At 29.8% G+C, this 23774-nt stretch overlaps 2 protein-coding genes and 2 long non-coding RNA genes across 4 annotated transcripts; 2 read left to right on the plus strand and 2 right to left on the minus strand.

The window, feature by feature from the left end:
* Nucleotides 1-282: 282 nt before the first annotated feature.
* Nucleotides 283-1214, minus strand: LOC107916850 (uncharacterized). Its single transcript, XR_001689622.2, has 2 exons — nucleotides 943-1214; nucleotides 283-614 (listed from the first exon to the last, which is right to left on the minus strand). It is a non-coding gene; the product is annotated as an uncharacterized lncRNA (long non-coding RNA).
* An 8366-nt stretch (nucleotides 1215-9580) lies between these two features.
* Nucleotides 9581-15309, plus strand: LOC121228175 (uncharacterized). Its single transcript, XM_041111429.1, has 2 exons — nucleotides 9581-9697; nucleotides 14641-15309. Exon 2 carries the CDS (start codon nucleotides 14644-14646, stop codon nucleotides 15124-15126), a length of 483 nt encoding a protein of 160 aa, XP_040967363.1. The 5' UTR covers nucleotides 9581-9697; nucleotides 14641-14643; the 3' UTR covers nucleotides 15127-15309.
* Nucleotides 10123-11789, minus strand: LOC107917116 (uncharacterized). The gene is made up of 2 exons (XR_005925708.1): nucleotides 11395-11789; nucleotides 10123-10873 (listed from the first exon to the last, which is right to left on the minus strand). It is a non-coding gene; the product is annotated as an uncharacterized lncRNA (long non-coding RNA).
* On the plus strand, nucleotides 12719-14518 carry LOC121228172 (L10-interacting MYB domain-containing protein-like). The gene is made up of 2 exons (XM_041111425.1): nucleotides 12719-13570; nucleotides 13699-14518. The coding sequence occupies exons 1-2, from the start codon at nucleotides 13370-13372 to the stop codon at nucleotides 14374-14376; spliced, it is 879 nt and encodes a 292-aa protein (XP_040967359.1). The 5' UTR covers nucleotides 12719-13369; the 3' UTR covers nucleotides 14377-14518.
* Nucleotides 15310-23774: the final 8465 nt, after the last annotated feature.

The raw sequence follows: 23774 nt of genomic DNA on the forward strand, positions 1-23774 counted from the left end.
TTTCTGACTTGTTTTCAGTATATATCAACTTTAAGTATTGCACTTAACGCCCTTAATTTTAGTTCACCTGATATTAACAATCAATTAGAGCACGTGATAAAACTAAAAAAATTTAAAAGTATAATTTTTTCATACATTCACAAATAATTGTTTGAATTCGTTCCATATGATTATTTTTATAACATCTCATTCTTTTATATTATTATTTTGAAATTAAAAATATATAAATTTATAAAATATTATCAATATTAGAACTTAGAAAAATAACTATCAAGATTTAAGTGAACTTATGTAATCATTTGTCTAGATTCATTCTAGACATTCTTTTTTAGTAATTTTATATATTATTAGCTTTTTTATAAAATATCATATTTTATATTTGTAATGGGCCAAAATTGCCCGGACCCATCAGATACCAAAATCAAAACAAAAGAAATAAAATACAGGCCCAAACTAAAAAAACCTAGCCTAGAAAAATAGCCCAAAAATAAAACAACACAGGAACCCTAATACGCCCGAGGCGCCGCGCCTCCATGTGCGCCCTCGGCACGCACGACGCCCGAGATTCGGCCCCGTTACACCAAAACGGCCATCTACAGCCTCGTTGACCTTACCTGCAAGAAAAAAAAAGAAGCAGAAATAGAATAAAAAGGCAAAAAAAGGACAGGAAACAGAAACGAAGCAAAACAGCAACAGAGATTAGACTAAAGCACTTTGTATTAGACTATATAGCCACAAACACAAAAAAAGATGTAACACACACATTTTGGAATCAAAAAGAACAGAACCAAGGTTTGAAGTGGATCTCCGATTTTCTTTTCTTTGTTTTCATTTCATTTTTTTAGTTTCTTTTATTTTTTTTATTTTTTTACTACAAACCTAATAAATAAAAGTGGGTAAAACAATTAAAAGAAAGGAGAGGAGAGGAGAGGGGAATCTCACCGTAATTGCCTGCGGTTACGTCACCGGAGGTCTTTCCTCCGTCGTCGGGATCGAAAAGAAGCGAGGATCTCTTTTTTGTTTCTTTTTGGCTCAGGAAGGCTAGACCTTCGATTTCCTTTTAAAACCGGGCTAAAAAGCCCGTCTTCGCACTTCGTCGGCCACCGGGTACGATGGTGGTACGACGGGCGGTGGGGAACCCTAACCGTCGGAGACAAAAGGGGAAGGAGAGAGCAAAAGCTCTCTGCTTTGTTTTTTTTAAATGGAGCTAAAATGAATTTAAAAAAAATATTGGGTTATATACACCCAGGCGCGACCCGACCCGTATCCAAGGGAGGATCCGCGCGTTTCCCATCATTGGGATATTTATGCGCGAGGTCCTTCTACCTTTATGGAACGTTACAATCCGATCCCTCATCTATCTTATGTATTTTTGTAAATTCGGCCGTATTTTTCACGTGTAGTTCAATTCAGTCCTTGGCATGGTGAACCCTTGGGAATGGGTCTTTAGCCGGATTGGGCCTTGATAGTTTTGGCACGTTCGATTTTGATCCCTTGTGACCTTTTCTGTTATTTATAATTTATACCCAAAATTTCGATTAGGTTTCAATCATATCCTAAAAGTTTTTTAAATCATTTATTAATCCTTTTTTATGAAAAACGTTTTATTATAATGTTATTTTAAATATCTTACAGGTCATTTATTTTATAACTACTTTAACTTATTTTAATAAGCTGTTTATTCAAATGTTTATTATTTATTTTAACTTGCTTTATGTGTATATTTTATCCTAATCTATTTTACATGTATTATTTATTTTATAATCCTTACCTATTATACGTGTATATATACCATTTATTCCAAGTTTTTATATATTTGCTATTCTTTTAAAACTGTTTTGTCGTGCATTTGCTTCAAATTATTTTGTTTATTTTTTAGTTATTACATATTATGTATTTCAAATAATTCTTTATATATTATCTTTGAATCGCTGTTATAAAATATATTTATATTGTCAATTTTTAATGCTTTACATATTACATACTTTAAACTTGTTATATATATTATTTTAAATTAACTTATACATTGCTCATTTTAAAATTATTTTATATGCTTATCTTAAATCTCGTTCATTTATTTTAAATTTCTTTTTTTTCTTTTCGCTATTATTCATATTAAGTTTGTTATTGATCTTATTCTTTTGTATATTATTTAATTAAATTTTATGGGTACATTATTTACATTTTAAATTATTTTACAATTGCTGGTTTCAAAAATTTCGTTCTGCATCATTTGCTTTAAACTAGGTTACCATCATTTTTAATTTTTTTTTTTTCATTCATATTCATTTTAATTGGTTTCACAATATTTCTTTTTAAATTGTTATATATGATGTTTGTTTCATTGCTCTTTAATTATTAGTGTTAATATTTAATTATTAGTGTTAGTATTTATATGTTGCGTGATTATTGCCATTATATGTATTTTAATTCATTTATATCGCATTATTGCATTATTGTCATTTACTTGTGTAATATTAAATTCATGTATTATTATTCTATGCTCATTATTACATTTTTACTTCATCGCATTGTGAATTGATCCAATGTGTTTATCTAAATTGGATTGCTTGATTTTATTCCAAATAAATAAATGTACGTTGATAAATATTATACTTGTTATATTTCAAAAAGAAAATCCTCCAAATGAGGCAATATTTGGCGTTTTAAGAAATTTGAGGAGTCGTGCCCTAACTTACAGGGTTTCGATTTTCTCGTTGGTTCTAAATTGCCAAATATCCTTTTGAGTTTTAAAATACATGGATTTCCAATTAAAATTAAAGACAAACTCGCGCTAGGGAGTTCATGGTGTTGTGTCCTAACTCGTGTCCTAACTTACGGGATGTGATACTCTGATATCTCGAGACGAAGGAATCTTTAACAATCGTTTTGAGCTAATTCTAGCATTTTTCAATATTGACATTAATAAAAAGATCGTATTTTAAATTCGTCCTCGATTTTCAACTTTCGACATCAAGACATTAACTAATCAATTTGGTACCAATTTTGGGCGTGACGAGGGTGCAAATCCTTCCTCGCACGTAACTGACTCCTGAACCCGTTCTTTCAAGTTTCGTAGACCAAAAATGTCGTCATAGTAAACTAAAATGTTTTACTAAAACAAAGGTGATCCGATTACACCTAATAAAGATAGGTGGCAACTCCCATTTTTAATCTTCGCTTTCAAACAAAGTCGATTCCCGTTTTCATGGTTTCGACAATATTATTATTTTATAATTAAAAATTTATAAAATATATATTTTAAAAAATATATATATACATATCTTCATAAAAAAGCATGAAAATTAAAACCATTTAAATTAAAGATAAATTTCCTCTTATCTAAAACATAATAAGGGCCAGTTCTGCATTGCTTTTCAAAAGCACTTCTGGCTCTAAAAGTACTTCTGGAAGAAAAGCTGTGCAGAACAAGCTGCTTTTGGCTGAAATTTTTAGCTTTTCAGAAGTGCTTTTCAAAAGCACTTCTGAAACGGAGAAGTTAAAATTTTTAGCTTTTCCTCTCCCAAAAGCACTTTTAGTGCTTAATTACTTTTTCACCCCTTCAATAATAGAGTACTTCTCTTTTTTTCTTGGTACTTAATTACAAATGTGTTAAAATCTTTAATTAAAATAAAAAAATATTTTTTAAAATACTAATTACAAATATTTAATAGTTATATTTAAATATTTAAAATATAGTTTATATACTCTAATTAAATTTTATAAATAATTAATATTTATTGCTTAAAAATATTTAAAATTTATATTTTATATATTAAAATATTAACAAGAAATTATAATATATTTTTTTATATTCTTACTAAAATATAATAATATTAACTAATTTAAATATTATTTAAATGTATATTTGTTACTTGATAATAACATGTCTAAAATGAACATTTTATTTCTCAAAAGCACTGTTTGACAGCAATGCTAAACACTCAAATTTTAAACCAAATTTTTCAAAAGCACTTCTCAAAAGCACTTCTCAAAAGCACTTTTCCACAGCACTTCTCAAAAGCATTTTTTAAAAGCATTGCCAAACTAGCCCTAAGAATATTATTTACATTTCTAGGGAGTAAATGGTCTTAATTTAAATGAGCTTATCTTTAACTAAAGTTATCTTATTTCGATGGTCTTAATTTTTATATATTTACAAATTTATATATTTTTAAATTATCTTTAATTATTTTATTTTTTAATTTGAATGGTATTTATTTTTATAAATTTTTATATTTTTAGTTTTAGAATAATAATATAAAAATATGATCTTTTATGAAAAATTAATAATATATAAATCAACTAAAAAGTGTTTAGAATGAATTTGGACAAACTATTTTCCAGGCTCATTTGAATTTCGACAACAATTTGTTTAGGTATATTCCAACTTGAAATAATATATATATTATAAATCTATATAATTTTAGTTTTGTTTAGATTTTGTAACTTTTACTTTAATAATAATATAAAAAATAAAAAATATATATATAATTACTCTTCCCTTCAAAAGCAAGGTGGCTACAATTAAAAGTAGAGTAAGACAAATTGATGAAATTGTGAAAAGTTTGATGACACCTAGTGAATGAAGAAAAGAGGAAGTGGTAGGAAGCCAATGCATCCTTGTTAGACTCGGGTTTTAAGAATAGAAAAAAGAGTGATTCTTAAGGAGACCATGGAAATGGTAGAAGGGAAAAACTACTGGGGTAATGAGTTGAGGAGGATCAGGAGGAAGCAGTACTACAAGAATTGGCCGCAATTGAGATGCAACCATCGAGGATTGATTAGAGCTTTGTTGTTGAGGTGAGTTAGTAATTTATCATCTCTTGATGGGACAGAAGGGGATTGTGCTTGAATGTGAAGTATTTAGTTTTGTGGTATGTTTGTCTTGAATGTGATTAGAGAAATTTTGCTTTATTATCAAAATAATACTAGATGCCATCGTGTATTGATAGTTAATAAAAAAAGAATTAGATAATGAGCTAAATAGAATAATTAATAATAAAATAATAATAATAATATAATGGCATGGAGTCTAATAATAATAGTGGGGCGTTTGTGAAGATGGTGAAGGTGGCTGGTGGTTGGTGCGGCGAAGGGTGGAATGAAAGGTGGTTGTGGCTTTGTTGCTAGAAGCAAATAGTGGGGCTGCAAGGGGGCATTGTTGAGGATGGGAGAGCTTGGAAAAGAACCATGGTGTGCAGCTGGTCAAGGAGCTGTTGGCTGGCAACTTGGTCCGCTGCTAAGGGTCATGAAACGGTGGCTCTAGAATTGAAATAGAATTAAATAAAAATAAAATAGTAAATACGTAATACTAAAATAATTAGAAAATTAAAATAAATTGAATTCTCTCTCAAACAGTTTATTTATTTAACGTCTTTGGCTAAACATGGTTGCTCTTCATAATTTTTCTAAATTATTTAACGTCTTAGTGTTGTGGAAAATTTTTATAATCTTTTAAAATTGAAATTTCTACTAAGTGGCACTTTTAATCCAACATCATCACTAAATTCGAATGGATCGGTTACATTCATATCAAAAACATAATATTCATCACCATTTTGAGGATTTTAAATCCAATTACATAACCATCAAATTGCATAATCATTGTACCATCATACACATCATCAATTTTATTTGTATTCAAATTCTAAAACAAGTAAATAATCTCTTTTTATTTAAAAAAAAGTAACAACACTGTAATAGGTCAATTTTGGCCTGGGCCCAAATTACAAAATAAAACAAAAATCCAAACCCAATAAATAAAATGTCCAAAATTAATAGTCCATTACAAAACATTATCCAATCTACAAACTCAATACCCAAGCCCAACAAGATTAAAACCCTAGTAGCCCAAAAAGGTCCAAAACTAAACCATTTCAAGCAAATAAAAAAAAAAGAGGCAGAAACCCTAGCCTCTTTGCGTTGTCGCTCCTCCCATACGAGCTAGCACCGCCGCACGCCATCCTCCACGCGTCTGACACTTGCAAAAATTGAATGCAACAAGAGAAAGGAACATGCAAGCAACAGTGGTAGTAAATAGTAAAGAGACAAACAATAGAAGCTAACAGTCTGTAACTCGGTTATAAAAGCCGAAATATTTCATTTGTAATTTTTTTACGCACACAAGCAAATCAAAAAAGAGAACTGAAGTTTAAAAGGTGTTTGTTGGTTATTTTCTAATTTTATTTTATTTTCTGTTTATTATTTTTTTTTGCAAATCTATTTTAACAAAAAAAAAACATAAATTAAAAAGCGAATGAGTCTAAAAGGGCATACCTAAGGATTGGTGCTCCACCGTTGTGGGTGACTGAGGTAGCCACCTCCGATGAAAGGTGGTCAAAGTCAAAGGGTCTTTCGTTTGTTCGGGGAATTTTTGTTCGAATATTAGAATTTTGACCTCAAATCAGACTTAGGGAAATCAAAACGGCCTTAAGGACCTCTTTTTTGAAATTCGGCTGCCGTATACGACGGCCACCATTGCCGACGGCTGGTGGCCGGAGTGGACGGACGGTGGCCCGACTGGCCGGAGAAAAGGAGAGGTTGAGAGAGGCTGAGAGTTTTTTTTTCTTTCATTTTCTTTTTAGAGAATGGGCTGCAAATGAAAACTTTTAAAAAAAATTTGGGCTTAAATATGCAGCATGAAACGGCACCGTTTCATTCCCTCCCCGCAGATGCCAAAACGACATCGTTTTTGGGGGGGAACCCGTAACCCAACCTGATTAGTGGGGGATCTGCGTGTTAAGGCCCAAATAGGCTATTTGCTATTTTAATCCTTTCGATCTTCTTGTATGTTTTAATCTAATCCCATTATAGTTTGATATGTTTGAGATTTATCTGCATAATTTATTTTTTATTACATTTGGGTCCTATATTGAAACGTCGCGCACAGGGGTTGGGGAATAATTACCCAGTTAACCCCTGTTCCTTCGCGCGTGTTCTATTTTAGGCCCTGCTTCCATGTTTTTGTGTTTTTTAGATGTGGCCCATAATTTTAACCTTTTTTAATTCAATCCTTACCCTTTTAATATCAAACTGTTTCATATATTTTACTTATTATAATTTTTTTATATTATTTATTTGAAATAGTGTTATATATTATTTATTTTAGACTTTTTACATATTAGTTCATTTAAACTGTTTTATGTATTATATATTTAAAATTACTTTATAAATTATTTATTTCAAATTGTTTTATGCTTTATTTATTTTAATTTTTTTATATATTGTTTATTTTAAACTTTTTCATAAATTATTTATTTTAAATTGTTTTATTATTATTTATTATGTATTTTAAACTATTATCCATTTTAAATTTTTTATATATTATTTATTTTAAACTGTTATATATATTGTTTATTTTGAATTATATATATATATTATTTTTTTAAACCGTTTTGTATATTATTTATTTTAAATTTCTTTTTACATGTTATTTATCTTAAAACTCTTTTTTTTATGTATTTTAAAGTGTCTATTATATTATTTATGTTAAATTTCTTTGTATGTTATTTATTTTCATTTCTTTTACATATTATTTATTTTAAATTGTTTTATACTATTTCTTCAAATTGTTTTATATATTATTTTGCTTCGTTTTCTTCGATTGTTAGTTGTGGTATTAAAATGGTGTATTATGTGAATATTGCCATTATATGCTCTAGGAATTATTTATTAATATTTTCATATTGTTGACATTCATTAACATAACATTTAATTCATGTATTATTATTCATGCTCTATATTACCTTTTTATTTTATTTCGTTTAAATTGCATTGTGTATTAAGTTCTATTATATTTATCCAATATAAGCCGTCATATTTTACTCCAACTAAATAGCACCTATCGTTCCGGTTTTGTAATCACTATTACTCAAAAATTTAAAAAGTGAGGCAATGTTCCATTTTTTTGAAAATTCGAGAAGTCATACCCTAACTTATGGAGTTTCAATTTTCTCATTAAATCTAAACAACCGAGCATCCTTCTAAATTTAAAATACCTAACTCTTAAATAAAAATTAAAAGCAAACTCATTCTCGAGGGCTCAAATGTCGCATCCTAACTTACGGGATGTGGCATATTGTTATCGCGGGATGAGTGGGGCTTTGATGTTCGTTTCATTTTAATTCAAACATTTTTAAAATTAACATTAATAAAAAGGGGATTGTATTTTAAAATCTTTTCAAATTTTCAATTTTTGACATTAAGACGTTGATGAATCAATTAGGTACCAATTTTGGGCATAACGAGGGTTCTAATCCTTCCTCGCATGTAACCAACTCCCGAATTCGTTTTCTCGAATTTCATAGATCAAAATCGTTATTTTAGTAAATCAAAATATTTTATTAAAACGACCAAATTACTAGGTGATCCGACCACACCTCAAAAAAAAATCGGTGGCAACTCCTATTTTCGTTTTTAAGTATTAAAGTTGACCCCTTTTAAAAAAATGGTTTTCATAAACACTTTTCAAAGTAATAAAAATAATTATTATATTGATTTATCCAAAGTAGGTGGCCTAAGCCTCTAGGCTAATACATTGCTTTTGAAATACAAAATAAACTAGTTTATTTTAAAAAAAAACCTTAATTATCTAAGATAAATAGTTTAAATTTTAAAAAAAAACTTATTTATCTAAGATACAACCTAAAAAACTAATTTAAATTCAAAATATTTATTTATCTAAGATAAATAAATAAAATAGTTAAAAAAAAGAGACTATTACACACAAAAAATATTTGTCTAATTATTACAAATAGTGTCCAAAACTCAAATATACTTGGATCTCATGTAAAATGTCGTTCCTATCCATACTTGTATCGTTATCCATACTTGTATCGTTCTCCCCTTATTCAAAAAGATTTGTTCTTGAATCTTAGACTTGCTTTAACAAGCAAATTTTTTGTTGTAGGTGGAGTAATGTAATTGAGTTATCCACCATAGATCTTGAATTAAAAAAACATCATTGGACAAATATGAATTATGGTTAGAGAATTCTTATAAACAAAGCTCTAGTCATTTACTTTCTTCTTCATCACGAAATACATGTTCGCTACCATAAATTTTACAAATCTCTTCTTTAACACAATGTCTCTTTAGTAACTTCAACATTAAATTTGGAACAAGATGTTATCTCAACCCTTGTTTGAACAATTACATTTTAGGTCTTTTTCACCACAATATCCACATTTTAGAAATTGCTTATGAAGAACTCATGGAAAAGGCTTCTATCAACTTTTGGTAATTATCCACGTATATCTTCTTTTGTTGGTTAAGAGATTTAGGGCTCTTTTGGTTTGGCTTTTAACGTCAGTGAGGTGCAGTTGGGGTAGCAACCTCACTGATATATTATTTGGTTCAGCAACACAGTGCAGTGAAAGTTGATTTCAACCACACCGCTATGCGGAAAAGGAGCTGGAGGTTTCAGCAGCAATTGAAGGCAGTGGTGTAGTAGGTATTTTTAACATATAAAAATACCCTTGCTTTTATTTATTATTTTACCATTTTATCCTTAAAAGTTAAACTAATTTCTTTCCCAACCTTATTTTTTTTTCAGATTTGGGAAGAAAACAGTCGTTTTGTTTTTTCATATTTGATAACTGAAACAGTGATTGAACCTGGTTTCTCCCCTCTTTTTTGCTTTGTTCTTGGTTGTGGCTACTACAAAACTGAAGTAAGCAAGATCAAGTGTTTCCAGGTATGCCCACTTTCTTCTCTCTTTTTTTCTTGTCTGAATATAAACTGTGTTGAGTTTGCTCAAAATGAGCTACAATGTCATATCTTGTTATTGCTTGTAACTAGTAGCTTGGATCTTCACAATTTTGGGGTTTCCTGAAATCCACGACTTTTTTGGGGTATTATTTGAATAAGACTCTGTTAAAAGTTGAGAAGTTTCAAAAAAATGGGTAAATTGCATGTAATTTGTTCATCTTTGGGAAGTTTTACAGATTTTTGTAAAGATTTTGTGATTTCTAAGTTTCTGTTGAAAGTTGGATAAGGTTAGCCATTTCAATTTGCTTTTGGTTATTGGATGATAGGAAAGGCTAACTTTGGTAGGGTTGACTCATTTTAGTTTTAACCAGAGTGACCATAAATGTTGGGAAATAATGCAAAATTTAGTTCTTGAAAGGAACAAAGAATAATGTACTAATTTATAAACCACCAGCATTGGAGCCTATGGGAAAAAAACAGCAAAGAGATTGAAACAAAATCAATCTAAACCCATTTGTGAAACAAAGAATCTATGGAAAATAACAAAAAGAAAAGCAGAACAAGTAAAAAGAAAAAGAGAACATACCCGTTTTTCTTGCATGGTTTTCTGATATGAGTAGACTATGAACTAATGTATTAGATAATACTTGATGCTTTAAAACCATGATTATAATTCCTACAAACCCTGAAAAAATAACTGTTGACCCAGAAATACCAAAAAAGAACCATAGGGTGGTCCAACTGACCAGTTTCCCATTTGCCATGGAGAGGATTTTAGGGATTAAGGTGTCGACGATGATAATCCCGTAGGTTTGGAGGATAGATTACCTTGTCTTTAAAACCCCTTGAAATTTACCAAACCGAACATACCAAGGTGATGTTTTACAGGTCCCATCAGGTTGTTCAACTATAATTATATCAGCAGCACCACCAAAGGGATGAAATGGACCAGACACAGTATAAACGCCACGAGACATATAGCTACCTAGTCTCCCCACAGCATACATCCTCTTCCCTTTGAAAATTCTAAAGACACACCCAGATCTTCAGTTGAAAATTCAACCATAATTTAAAATCCCAATCCCAAAAGATTGCCTTTTTGTCAATTGGGATTCTTCAAATCTCACTCCAAAAAGTATAGAACTTACAATTCTGCAAATACCTAGATTATAAAACTCAAAACCAATAAATAATTCAAGAACACGATCAATTAAAAAAATGCTTTTTCTTAGCTAAAGAAAAAATAACGCACCAGTTAGAAAGTTACAAAACTGATGAACAGAGCAATAGTGAGACAATAACGTATAAATTTGGGAATTGTTCAACGCTCAGTGAACTCCACAAAAAAGAAACAAGAAAAACATGAATCAAAGCAAACCAAACAAGATTAATAAAAAAAACAGCTGAGAAACTCTGGGTTTTTTTTCTATTTTATAGTATATTTCTCAATTGTAAATTCAAAAAGAAAAAAGAAAAAAAGGGATTTGAATACTTGATTGAACCAATCAAAATAAAAATAAATAAATGGGGAAAAAAGAGGGCAGTTGATAGAATTAAAGCATATTCGTTCTTTTGATCATTAGAATGTATCCAGAAAGAAACAAATTATATCATTAAAAACCCAACAAATAAAAATTTTTAGAAAAATATATATAACAAAAAATTAAAGAAAACGAAATGAACCTGGGAAAGTTCAAAGCTTATAGAGTGAGGCTTATGAGCAAAATAGAGAGAGATTTTGTATATTAGGTGTGTACCTCGGAAATGTTGAGACTCGAGTGAGTAAGAAAAAGAAGAAAAGAGATTAACAGCGAAAGTTCATTTTGCTATTCTAAGTAAAGAGTCAAATTATGGTTTTGGTCCTTCTCTTATGCTCAATTTTTGTGCTTAGTCTATATGCTTTCTTTTAAGGGTAAACTACACCATTAGTCACTAAACTATGGGTAAGTTTTCGTTTTGGTCCATTCGTGATGTATTATTCTTATTTTTTATGAAACTATATTATTATATCTAATTATATATTTATGGTTTTATGTCGGTTGACATTTAAAATCAAAATAATAATAATAGATGGTAAAGACACGAAATTTTAAGGTTTTAATAAAAATTTTAATTTGCCAAAAAAAATCAAGGTTTTTGCTTCCATTATAAATTAATTACAATTTATATTAAATATAGAGTGTTGAAATAAATTTATAAATAATAGTTATATTAGCTCATGAAAATATAATTGCATCACCAACTATAATTGCAACTATAATCATAATTAACATGCTAATAATAAATTATTAGAGTAAATGTAATAATTTTAATTTTAATGTATGACCTGTATTGTTTCATTATTAAAAAAAAGAGAGATTTATGTTTTTTTTATTATACTTCTATTTTATTTGGTAAAAAAATAAAGACTAAACTAATTAAAATAATAAAAACAAAAAATTAAATCGATCCAAAATTTAAGATTACTCAATGAATGAGTTAATTGCACTAGAAATCTTTAGACCATGACATTTATTCTAAGTTGGTCCTCAAATTTTAAAATATTCTAATTACATGTTTAAATTATTTATATTATATAAATCAAACCTTTTCGTTACTAAAATTAAATGTGACATAATTTAAAATAAAAGCTTTAAAGAATATTGATATTGTAAAAGTGAATGTTATGAAAATCTTGATTATGAGGTTTTTTGAAGTTTTTACAGGAAGCATATTTCACTCTTATTCTTAACTTCATTTTTAGTTATAAATTTTAAAAATTAAGCAACATTTTACTTTTATGTCATATGATTTTGCATGTCATTGAATGATTAAATTAAAAAATAAAAAAATGAAAATACCTAATTGATATAACATAAATAGTTTGAGAATGTAATTAAAATGTAACCAATTTAAAGAATGCTTTGGTGCAATTAGGTCTTTAAAGAAAATTGTCTGAAACCTTATATGTTAAATACTATATTTTAACTTTCTTTTTTTGTCTGAAACCCTCCCGTATCTAGTAAATTGAATCAAGTTGAACCTTTAAACGAGATAAATATTTTTTTCTACAGTCTCACACCTATCTCCCAAATACCAATCATCCATTAAATAATAAATTCAATTATCAGCTCAATAGCAATTGACACTTAAAACATAGCTGTCAAATAGATTATAGGTCATAGCTCATAATCAGTTATCTGTTGATCATCACAGTTGTTTCAAGAAAAGAAATATCTTATGGATGTATTGGACAAAGCAATTCTTGATGACTAGTGTTGCTAAGAAAAACATAAGGAATGAAGTTTGCTTACACTTTTGAAAAGATAGTCATAATCAATTATCCTTTCTATATCCTCGTTATTGTTTACCATAGATCTTTGAGAATTTTTTCTTTAGTGTTCATCTTATGGCTTTCATCTTTTTGTGATGTGTTATTCTTAATTTTTTATGAAACTATATTATTTTATCTAATTATATATTTATGGTTTTATGTCGGTTGACATTTAAAATCAAAATAATAATAATAGATGGTAAAGACACGAAAATTTGTGGAGGGAGATAGTACCTTAGCAACCAAAGTTGTTTGAAATGATGAGCTGACGTTGATATTTTGTGAACTTTGCGTGAATGAAGTCAATGCTGGTAATAGATCGACAACTCATCTAAACTCAAAAGGATGGGAAAATGTCATTGCTCTTTTTCAAGCAAAAACAAAAAAAAAAATTATGGAAAACCTCAATTGAAAAATAAGTGGGATACATTAAAAAAGGAATGGAGGTTATGGAGGGAGTTGCTTAAGGAATCTACAAGTATTGGATGGTGTCCATCTAAAAAGACGGTCGATGCTACCGAAGAATGGTGGGTTGAAAAAATAAAGGTTAGTGTTAACTTTATCATTATTTTAATGCATAAAGTTTATTGAAATTAATAATTTACAAATATAAAAATCCGAGTATAACATTTAACATTTAACATTTAACATTTAACATTTAACATGTTTTGTAGGAAAATCTTGATTTTAAAGGATTTAAGAAAAAAAGAATTGAACCACAATTGAATGATTTAATGTGGCAAATGTTTGGTGGCATTTTAGCCACTGGAGAGAATGCATGGGCACCTTCGTCTGGTGTTCTTCCAAGTGGGGTTCCTATGGGAGATGATACACCTAATGAGGGATTTGGTGATTCAGATGAAAATAGTAATGAGAATGAAGGTATCCCTCCTAATGAGGTACCATCAAACCCTTCTCATGAAACTCCTAATCAAAGAACGGAAACACTTGGGGTTGTACACGGTAAAGGAAAAAAATCAAGTTCAAGTAGAAAATCATCAAGAAATTCATTAGCTACTCATATTGAGAAATTGTGTGAGAGTATGGCTAGTCCAAGAAAGTCAGTGAATGAAATTATTTTTCCTCACTCTCAATATACTATTTCAAATGCAATGGATACTTTGCATGATTTGGGAGATGAAATTCCAAAAAAAGATGAATTGTACTATTTTGCCATCAAAATGTTCCAAATACATGTGAAACGAGAAGTGTTTTTGAACTTAGATCCAGATGTTAGGGTTTGGTGGCTTCGACGTGAGTATGCTGAACAAAATCCAATTGCATCATTTTCATCCTTGGTAGCAACATCCTCATTTCCCTTCCAACCGTACCGTCCACCACTTCCACCATAAACTCCTTAGAATTATTATTGTGATATAACTATACTACTTTTTTATATGTAAAACTAATGTATGATCTACTTTTTTATATGCAAAACTAATGTATGATCAACTTTTTTATATGTAAACCTAATGTATGATCTACTTTTTTATATGTAAAACTAATGTATGATATTTTTTATGTTCGGTATTTTTATGATATGCTTTTATTCAATTTTTTGTGTTGTATAGAATGTTACAAGTTATTAATTTATTTTCATTGGATTACTTTTTCAGGTTATGGATGAATTTAACAATATGTATAATAGGTTTTTTATGAATTATGATACCCCTGAATTAAGTGAAGAAGCTCAACGAAGAATAGCCACAATTGTTATACAAGCTGAGCACAACAATTATCATGAAGAGGAAGAACAAGTGTTAAGCAGTGTATTGGTACACCATGAAACTTATTTCACTATGCAACCGTATATGGATTTAAATTATACAGGTCAAATGTGGGTGGACGAAGTATTAAATGGGCATGATGATCGTTGCATGAATAGTTTTAGGATGCCAAAAAATATATTTCACAGCTTGTTGCATGATTTGCAAACAAATTATGGCTTAAAGCATGGGAAGGTATCTGCGATGGAGAAGTTAGCATTATCATTGTATATTCTTGGAAATAGAGAATCAAATTCAAATGCAGCAGAGCGATTTCAACGATCTGGGGAAACTGTTAGTCGAATTTTTACTGATATGTTGTATATATTTGCTTGAATGGGAATAGACACAATTAAACCCACTGAAGGTCAATTCGAGGAAGTACCGAACTATATTCGACATGATACAAGATATTGACCTCACTTTAAGGTAAAATTTACACAATCTTTATATTTTTAAAATATAAATTATTTTTAACTTTTATCTCATTACTTGTATTTATTTTAAAAGATTGTATTGGTGTCATAGATGGAACACACATAAAAGCATGCATTTCGCCTTCTTGTCAAATACCTTATATCGGACGGAAAGGTGAACCAACTCAAAATATTATGGCAGTTTGTGACTTCAACATGTGCTTTATTTTTGCATTTCCTGATTGGGAAGGAACAACACATGACAGTAGAATTTTTTTGCAAGCACTTAGAAAACAAAAGTTAAAGTTTCCACACCCTCTACCAGGTTGAACTTTAATTTTTTAATTAATCTTTACATAAAAACAATATTAAAATTTTTAATTTATTTTTAAACTTGATATTATGTTTTACTTTTTTGTAGGAAAATATTATATTGTGGATTCAGGATATCCACAAATGGCAGGTTTTCTAGGTCCATATAGGGGGGAACGATATCATTTATCTGACTTTCGTCGAGGAAATCATCGAGCATCTGGAAAAAAAAGAAATCTTTAATCATGCCCATTCTTCGTTACGCTCTGTGATTGAACGAACATTTGGAGTGTCAAAAAAAATGGCCAATATTAAGAGATATTCCAAGCTATTTATTCGACAAGCAAGTTTTAATAGTTATTGCAACAATGGTTTTGCATAATTACATTCGAAGACATGCTTGGTCAAATGATGATGATTTTCGACAATTTGAGAATATATCCGACATGCCAATCTCTTCAGGCCATTTTGATAGAGGTGAATCGAGTTCTTCTAACAGTGAAAGTGACCTTGAAATTGCAATGTTAAGGGAAACGATTGCAAATAGTTTAATGAATCAATATTTGTAAAAACAATTTTGTATCATAACCTAATTTCTAGTAATAATGAAACTTCTTATGTCTTATGTTACTATTTTTTTATTAAAAATCATTCGTTTAGATACTTCAAAATTTGATCCAAGTATAATGTTACTATTTGCGAAAATAATATTTATCATTGTTATAAAAGAATATTTAACTATAAAAAATAAAAAATAATTATCATTTTATCTAATAAATAATTTAAATTGATTATATAATTCATTAAAATATTTATAATAAAATATTAGAAGATAAATTTTAATATTTTATTAAATGAATTTATAAATTCACATATTTTAATAATTTTATATATGTAAAATAATTTAAAAACTTCTATTATATATCAATTCTAATTTGATGTATTTAATAGTCATTTTTTATTTTTATCTCACCGCTACAGCTGCGTTTGAATCTAAACACACACTTCACCATTATTTCTAATCTCACCGCTACAGTAACTAATTTCACTGCCACCGTTATTTTTAACCTCACCGGAAGTAAACACACCGTCCATCCAAACTAAGCCTTAGTGAAAAATTCTCTTGACTAGTGAGAGCCTCAAGCACTAAGGGTTGGAATCCCCTTAATTAGATTGAGTTGAGGATTTAACTTTACCAACACCGAATTTAGCCAATATGGAAATACGAATGTGCAAGTCCTTTCTTGGTATGTTTGAATTTCAGCAAATGACTTTAGATGGTGATTTTTAAAAATGGACTCAACACCAAAATGCATTGGAAATTGATACAAAATAATGTAGAACCCAAGATAAAAAAAAACAAAGAGAGAAAGAGATAAGAAAAGCCTTATGAAACCCTTGAACTACTTGAGTTAGAAAAGTCGATCAACGAGCGAATCTGTCTACGAAACTGCCAATTGAAAAACATAGAGGTCGATAAGAGGGATTTATAAGTTGAAGACTTCATCAACTCAGCAAAGTAACTTGAAAGAAGATCTCAAACTGTAAAAACAAGTAAAGAATTCCTCCTTACTCAAAAAATAACAACACTTTTCAAAGTATGAAAAATAATTACTTCATTGATTGATGCAAAGTAGGTGGCCTAAGCCTCCTATGTATAGGCTAGCAATGGTGGAGTCGTGTTGTGGCGTCAATTGATCCCACGAAAATTAAAAAGAACAAATATTACTCACAATTTTTTATAATTGACGTATTAATTCACAAAAAATTGATCCATAAAAATTTGAAGAAACTCCCACAATTTTTTATAAAAGATTTATTTTATAAAATAAACTATTTTATATAAAAATAAATAAATCTCTTTTCAACCACTAAAACTCAAAAATCCCAATTTTTTTTTATTTTATTTTTGGATACTCATCACATTTTTCTCAAATTTCTTTCATTCTTTTACTCTCGATAAATTTTCAAGATAGATATTAAATCTTTCAATACTTTCATGTTAGTCTCCCAATTTGGTAATAACTATCCTTTTCTTTTCATGCTTTATTGATTAATATCTAGAAAATTAAGATTGTGGCTTTTCTTATAATAGATTAGGAATTTTATGCAAGATTTTTTTTATTGAATGATTTTAGAATCATTGATTTTGTATGAGACTCTTAACATCATGATTGGGTTACAATTTTTAGAGGTTGTTTAATACAAATTTTTGAAAAAATTAGGACTGATTAATACAAACCCTTGAAGAAATTAGGATTAATTAAAAATTTAACATTTTTATTTAGACATTATTGTTGCTAGTGTGATTATTGCGAATCATGTGTTTAAAAAGTTGATATTATACATTCCTATGATACCAAAAAGCACTTAAGTAATTTTTATTTTCGTGAAAGAAAATTACTAATGAGATGTTGGCTTCATGAAAATCTTTAGTGTTTAAGGCTTAAATTTATTTATTCTAAATATTTAATAAAAATATAAAATATATTTTTTTTAAAAATCTACTAATAAAGTATAGAAAGAACAATATGAAAAGAAAAATATGCATTAATTTATATACTTTTTATAAACATTTTATTTAAAAAAAAATTGACTCACAATCTAAATTTCTTGACTCTAAGGCTATAGTTAGTATATGTCTTTTGAAATACAAGATAAATTGGTTTAAATTAAAAATATAAAAACTAGTTTAAATTAAAAAACCAATTCTCTAATATAAAAGCTTTATCTAAGATACACAAAAAGAAAGATAAAAACTAGTTAAGAATTATTTATTTTAAAATATATTAAAGATATTATTACAACCACAAAAGATATGTATGTAATAATTATAAATGGTACGCTTGAATCCTATGCAAAAGTTGTCTAAAGTCCACCTATCGATTCCCTTTCACAAGCAATTTTAACCTCAAGCATTGATTAGATCCATTTCACCATTTTGGCAGCCCACCTCCACAGCCTGGTTTTCAAATTCATACCCATTATCATCCTTGATTATTTGTTTATATTAATTATAGAGTAAATTTTGAAAAATCAAAATATACGCAAGATTTTTAGAATTGGATTGATGGTCAAACTGGTTAATTCAATAATTTTTATGGTTCGATTGAATAAATAATTAAAAATATATTTAAAATAAAAACAAGTTCAGTCGTGTTTTTATTTTGGTTTAATTGATATGTACTAGTTTGGAAGTCAATTCATATGATGCTTCTCTCTAGACTAGATCGATACCTTGACAGGTTCAGTATAGTTCAAACAACAATAACTCTAAGTCTCTACAGTTTGTACATTTGGAATTTAGTCCTCTTATTTTTTATTTTCAAGAATTTAATCCCTCGATTTTATGGATTTATAAATCTACTTTCAAATTGTATATAACCAGATGATATTTTAATTGAAAAGTTAATACTATTAACTATTTGAACTAAATAATTATATTATAAGAATATATACATCAAATTATGTTTGAAATTAAAGCATAAGAATTTAATATTTTATAAAGTGAAAAGAGCATAAAAAAGATGGTTTTAACCTTTAATGTATATAGAAATAAACATGCATGTATCCTTCCTCATGTATCTCAAACAAAACCATGGGGGCTCAAGTGATATTATTGGAAAAATTTTTCTTACAAACGCAGCTAAACAACATGAGCCTTTCTTCTCTTTTCAATTCCAATTCCAATTTTTGTTCCTCTAAAACCTTAATAATTCAGTTTAATCCCTTCCAGCATTTTGTTAAATCAAAAATTTGTATTTTGACCCTTCCTAGAAATTGATAAATCAATTTAAACCATATTTACATAAAAATTTCAGCATTGGTCCCCTAATTTTTCTTTTCTTTTTTTAATTTCTTTAGAATTAAAACTAAATTGACAAATTTTGTAAACATTGAAGGCTAAATTTTTTATTAGGTCAATAAAAGAAGTTCATACTAACTTTTCGTTACTCATCTAAAGGCAACTAACGAGAAAGTGATTAAGATATTTGATTTCGAAAAATAGAGTAACAAAATAAAAAATAATAAAAATAGAAATAAAAACATAGTTGGGTGATTCTTAGCACCTGCAGATGAGTTTACAATAAAACTACCAGTTGGCAGGCAATTGGAAATATCCTACAGTATATTAGACATAAGAAACAAACAAGACGGCACTCCAGAAACAAAGAACTAGAGATACAAAATAAAATTTTTAGTTGAACTTTAAGGCTCTAGAAATGGACATATTGAATTTCAAAGTAAAATGACAAGAATCACAAGATATTAAACCAGCCTATAGAAGCTAGCACTGAGAAGACAATCAAAGAAAACAAGGGAAACAGATACATGGACAAAGAATGTAGTGTTCTGAACACAAGCAAATTCTCATCAAGAAGTGACATTTATCAGAACACATTAAGCGATAGTTTGACCAGTTGGAACCCTTGTTATTTTGAATGATACAAGGCGTTGCAGGTTGAACTCATGAATGCAGAACATGAAGGGAATATAATTCCTGCCTAATAACCTGGTAAAAAACTTGATTGATCTTATCAGTAACCTTTCATGTTAAAGATATTATGATTCTGGATTTACTTTCTCTATAGCATTTTCAATCAAAACATGCAATGATTGTACAAGTAAAGACTACATATATCTGGAATATAATATTTCAAGAAAATGGAAAGACCACTCATTCTGTCGATGGCATGTTTCTGGCAGAACAAGAACAATAGTCAACTTCATTAGCTAAACCAATCTTCTTCCCCCATTTAATAACATAAACAAAAAAGAGTGTTAGGTCAACAGAACTACTTGAAAGTCAGATTAGGAATCCTGCATGCATGGTCCTAAATGCATTTTCTATACATTCGTATATAAATAAAAAATGACATAAATTGTAAAGTCAATCAAATTTGTCTCCAGACATGACCTGAAAATCTGTCAACTATTAAGTTTATATATCTACAATGCCATGAATGACCAACTAAAGCAAGTATCAATACACACCATAACCAAAAAGAATAGATAAAAAAGAAGAAGAAGAAGAAGAACACAATTTCCTCTTCTATATATATAGACCTAATCAAATTCATGCACCTTTCTAACTTTCAGAGGAGACATAATTTTGTGAAGTTCAAATATGATTTTTAGAAAAGGGAGAGTAGGGTTTGTTTAGAATTGATATTAATTGAATATTTTTTTCGGTGGAAAAACCTAACTAAACTAAATAAACATCACTAGACTTCAATTGCCTTATTATTCCAATATTCCTCCTAATGAATGCTCAAAATCCAAATTATGTTCTCTGGACCTATGGGTAGCTTTGTACTACTTTATCTAACTCACTACTATCTTAATGGTTTCCATAAAACTCCATTATAATCATTGGAAAACAAAAAGGTTTCTATTCTTCTATAGGCGTCATGCTAGCAAGCCAAAGAGAGAAGCCCAAGGAACCTCAATATCCTTGGCACCCACTCATGATTTCCCACATTTGTCCCAACCCAATCTAAGAGATTCCTTGAGAAGAACAGAGGTTGACAACTTTTAGGCACAAAATTCATCCAAACCTCTTTAGCGGCCGGAGAATCCCTAAGGACATGCAAGATATCTTCTATATTGTGGTGGCGTACTGAACAAGATGTATTTTGGCCAATTCTTCTTCACACGCACTCAAGATTAGTAAACAATCGTTGCTTGCAAACAAGCCACAAAAAGAAACGTACATGGTGCGATCCTTGATATGTCCAAATATTCTTCCACCTAGTGTCTCGTGTGTTCCATGTATTTTCTTTTATCATTTGATATGCACTCTTAACCGAGAAGCCTCCATTTGATGTTCAAACCGAAAAGATTTTGTCAGACCTTGTTAAAGGATGTGGGGGAGGTATGTTCACAATCCTTCTAATGATTTCTTCTGGCAACTTTTCCCTAAACGCGTCTAGATTCCATGCTCCTTCCAACACCATATCTCTAAGTTTACAGTTAGTTGTTGGTCTATCCATAGAGGGTACATATAGTATCAATAACCCTGCTTTTGGAACCCAAGAATCTTCCCAACAACGAACCACTATTCTTGTCCCAACAAACCAACATAAATTCTCTTTCAACAAAGGCCATAACTTCACAATTACTCTTCACACCGCTGAACAACTTCATCTTGTAATACTCTCAAGAATTATCTATTTTATCCTACTTTGATCTCAAAACATGAACCTATATAGCACCATCGTTGGAGACGAGATTAAACCTCAATTTTAATAAAAAAGAAGCATTTTGATCCTCCAGATGTGAAAGACCCAAGCCTCCACATGCACGTGATTGACATATTGACTCCCGATCAACTAATACTATTTTTATCCTCTAGTGGTAGACCCCCAAATGAATTGTCTTGCCAAACATTCAATCTCTTCGCAAACTCCTTTCGGAATTCGTATGGGCTGCATGAAATAATTTGGAGTAGAAAGAAGAACTGATTGTGCAAGGGTGAGTCTATCTGCCATAGAGAGTTGTTTCGCATCCTAATTACATAACTTGGATCGAACCTTCTCAACCACAAACTGTACCGTAGAATAAGTAATTCTTTTGTGAAATAGTGATACTCCTAAATACTTTTCGAACTTTTGAACCTTTTGAAAGCCCAGTAGCCTACTTATTCTAATACTTAGATTTTTTTCCACTCATCTAGAGAATAACATGTTGGTTTTCCTTACATTAACACGTTGACATAAGAAACTGCAGAACTGATCAAAAATATTTTTTAGCAACAAACAATGATTTATGTCTGCTTTTAAGAAAATCACCAGATCATCTGCAAAAAAATAAACGTGATAAAGTTGGCCCTGTTCTTGACTACCTAATAGGACTCTATTCACTTGAATTCATGGTCAATTCAATGATGTTCCCTAACCATTCCATACATAGCATGAACAAGTAAGGCGATAAAGGGCATCTTTGCCTCACTCCTCTCGTAAGCCTGAACTTTTTAGTGGGTATCCCATTCCACAAGACTTGCATAGTAGAGGTTGAGATAACGAACATGATTACTTTCCGTTGATAGTCTACTTTACAGATTGCTTGAATAGAGCTATCAATGAAATCCTATCTGACCTTATCATATGCTTTTTCCAAGTCAATTTTAACTGCCATCCACTTTTTATTCTTTCCTTACATAGAGTGGACAACCTTTTGAGAAATGATAATATTATCAGAGATGTTTCGGCCAGCAATGAATCCAACTTGCTATTGTGCAATAATTCCGGGAAACATTATCTTGAATCTGTTAGTTATAATCTTCATAACCAGTTTATAAAGGATAGTACAAAGGTTGATAGGTCAAAATTGAGAGGTTTCCTCAGGTTGTGCAATCTTTGGACTTATAACAATGAATGTATTGTTTAGCCCTTGGTTAATGGGTCGTCCATTGAACACTCCCTTGACCCAGTCGAAAATAGCACTCCCAATACTGTCCCATTGATTCTGAAAGAAGAATTCATGGTACTTATCACTTTCGGGTGCTTTTAATGGAGCCATATCAAATAGTGTCATTTTGATTTTGTCATTCGAGACCTCATTCCTTAAAAATTCTTTGTCAATTTCTAGTTGAGGAAAACAATTAGAGGGTAGCTCCCTCATCCTACTTGGCTTTTCCCCATACAACTTTTGAAAGTAGCTAATTGCTTTTAATTGAATTTCGTCTGGGTCATATAACCAATCCCTATTTATGTTGCGCAGAGCATTAATACAATTAATCTTCCTCATATATATTGTACGATTATGAAAGAATTTTGTATTTCTATCCCCTAATTTGAGCCAATCTCACCTAGATTTTTGCTTCCAAAACATTTTTTTATGATTAAGCACTTCTTCAAGCTCCTCCCCAATGCCCATCTCCTTCCCAGATAAGGAGTGTGAATTTGACTTTTCCAACACCCTTTGAACCCGACTCAAGGATTTTAATAGTTTTTGTTTATGAACCCTAATATGCCCATATACATTTTTGTTCCAATCTTTAAGTCCCACAATGAGTTTTCCTAAAGTGTCACACATATCTCCATTATACCTTCATAAATTTTTAATGGTGTTTGAAAAATTCTGGTGTTGCGTCCATCTGGCCAAAAATCTAAAAGGACGCCCTTTAGTTAAATTGAAATTCGAGCTAAGATTTATGAGCAAAGGCCGATGGTTTGATTTAATTCTCATTACGTGCGTCACCAAACACTTTGGAAAAGTTTGAACCTAAGCCACATTACCTGTGACAACCCTAAT

This window comes from Gossypium hirsutum, chromosome A01, assembly GCF_007990345.1.
Source record: "Gossypium hirsutum isolate 1008001.06 chromosome A01, Gossypium_hirsutum_v2.1, whole genome shotgun sequence".
Lineage (NCBI taxonomy): Eukaryota > Viridiplantae > Streptophyta > Magnoliopsida > Malvales > Malvaceae > Gossypium > Gossypium hirsutum.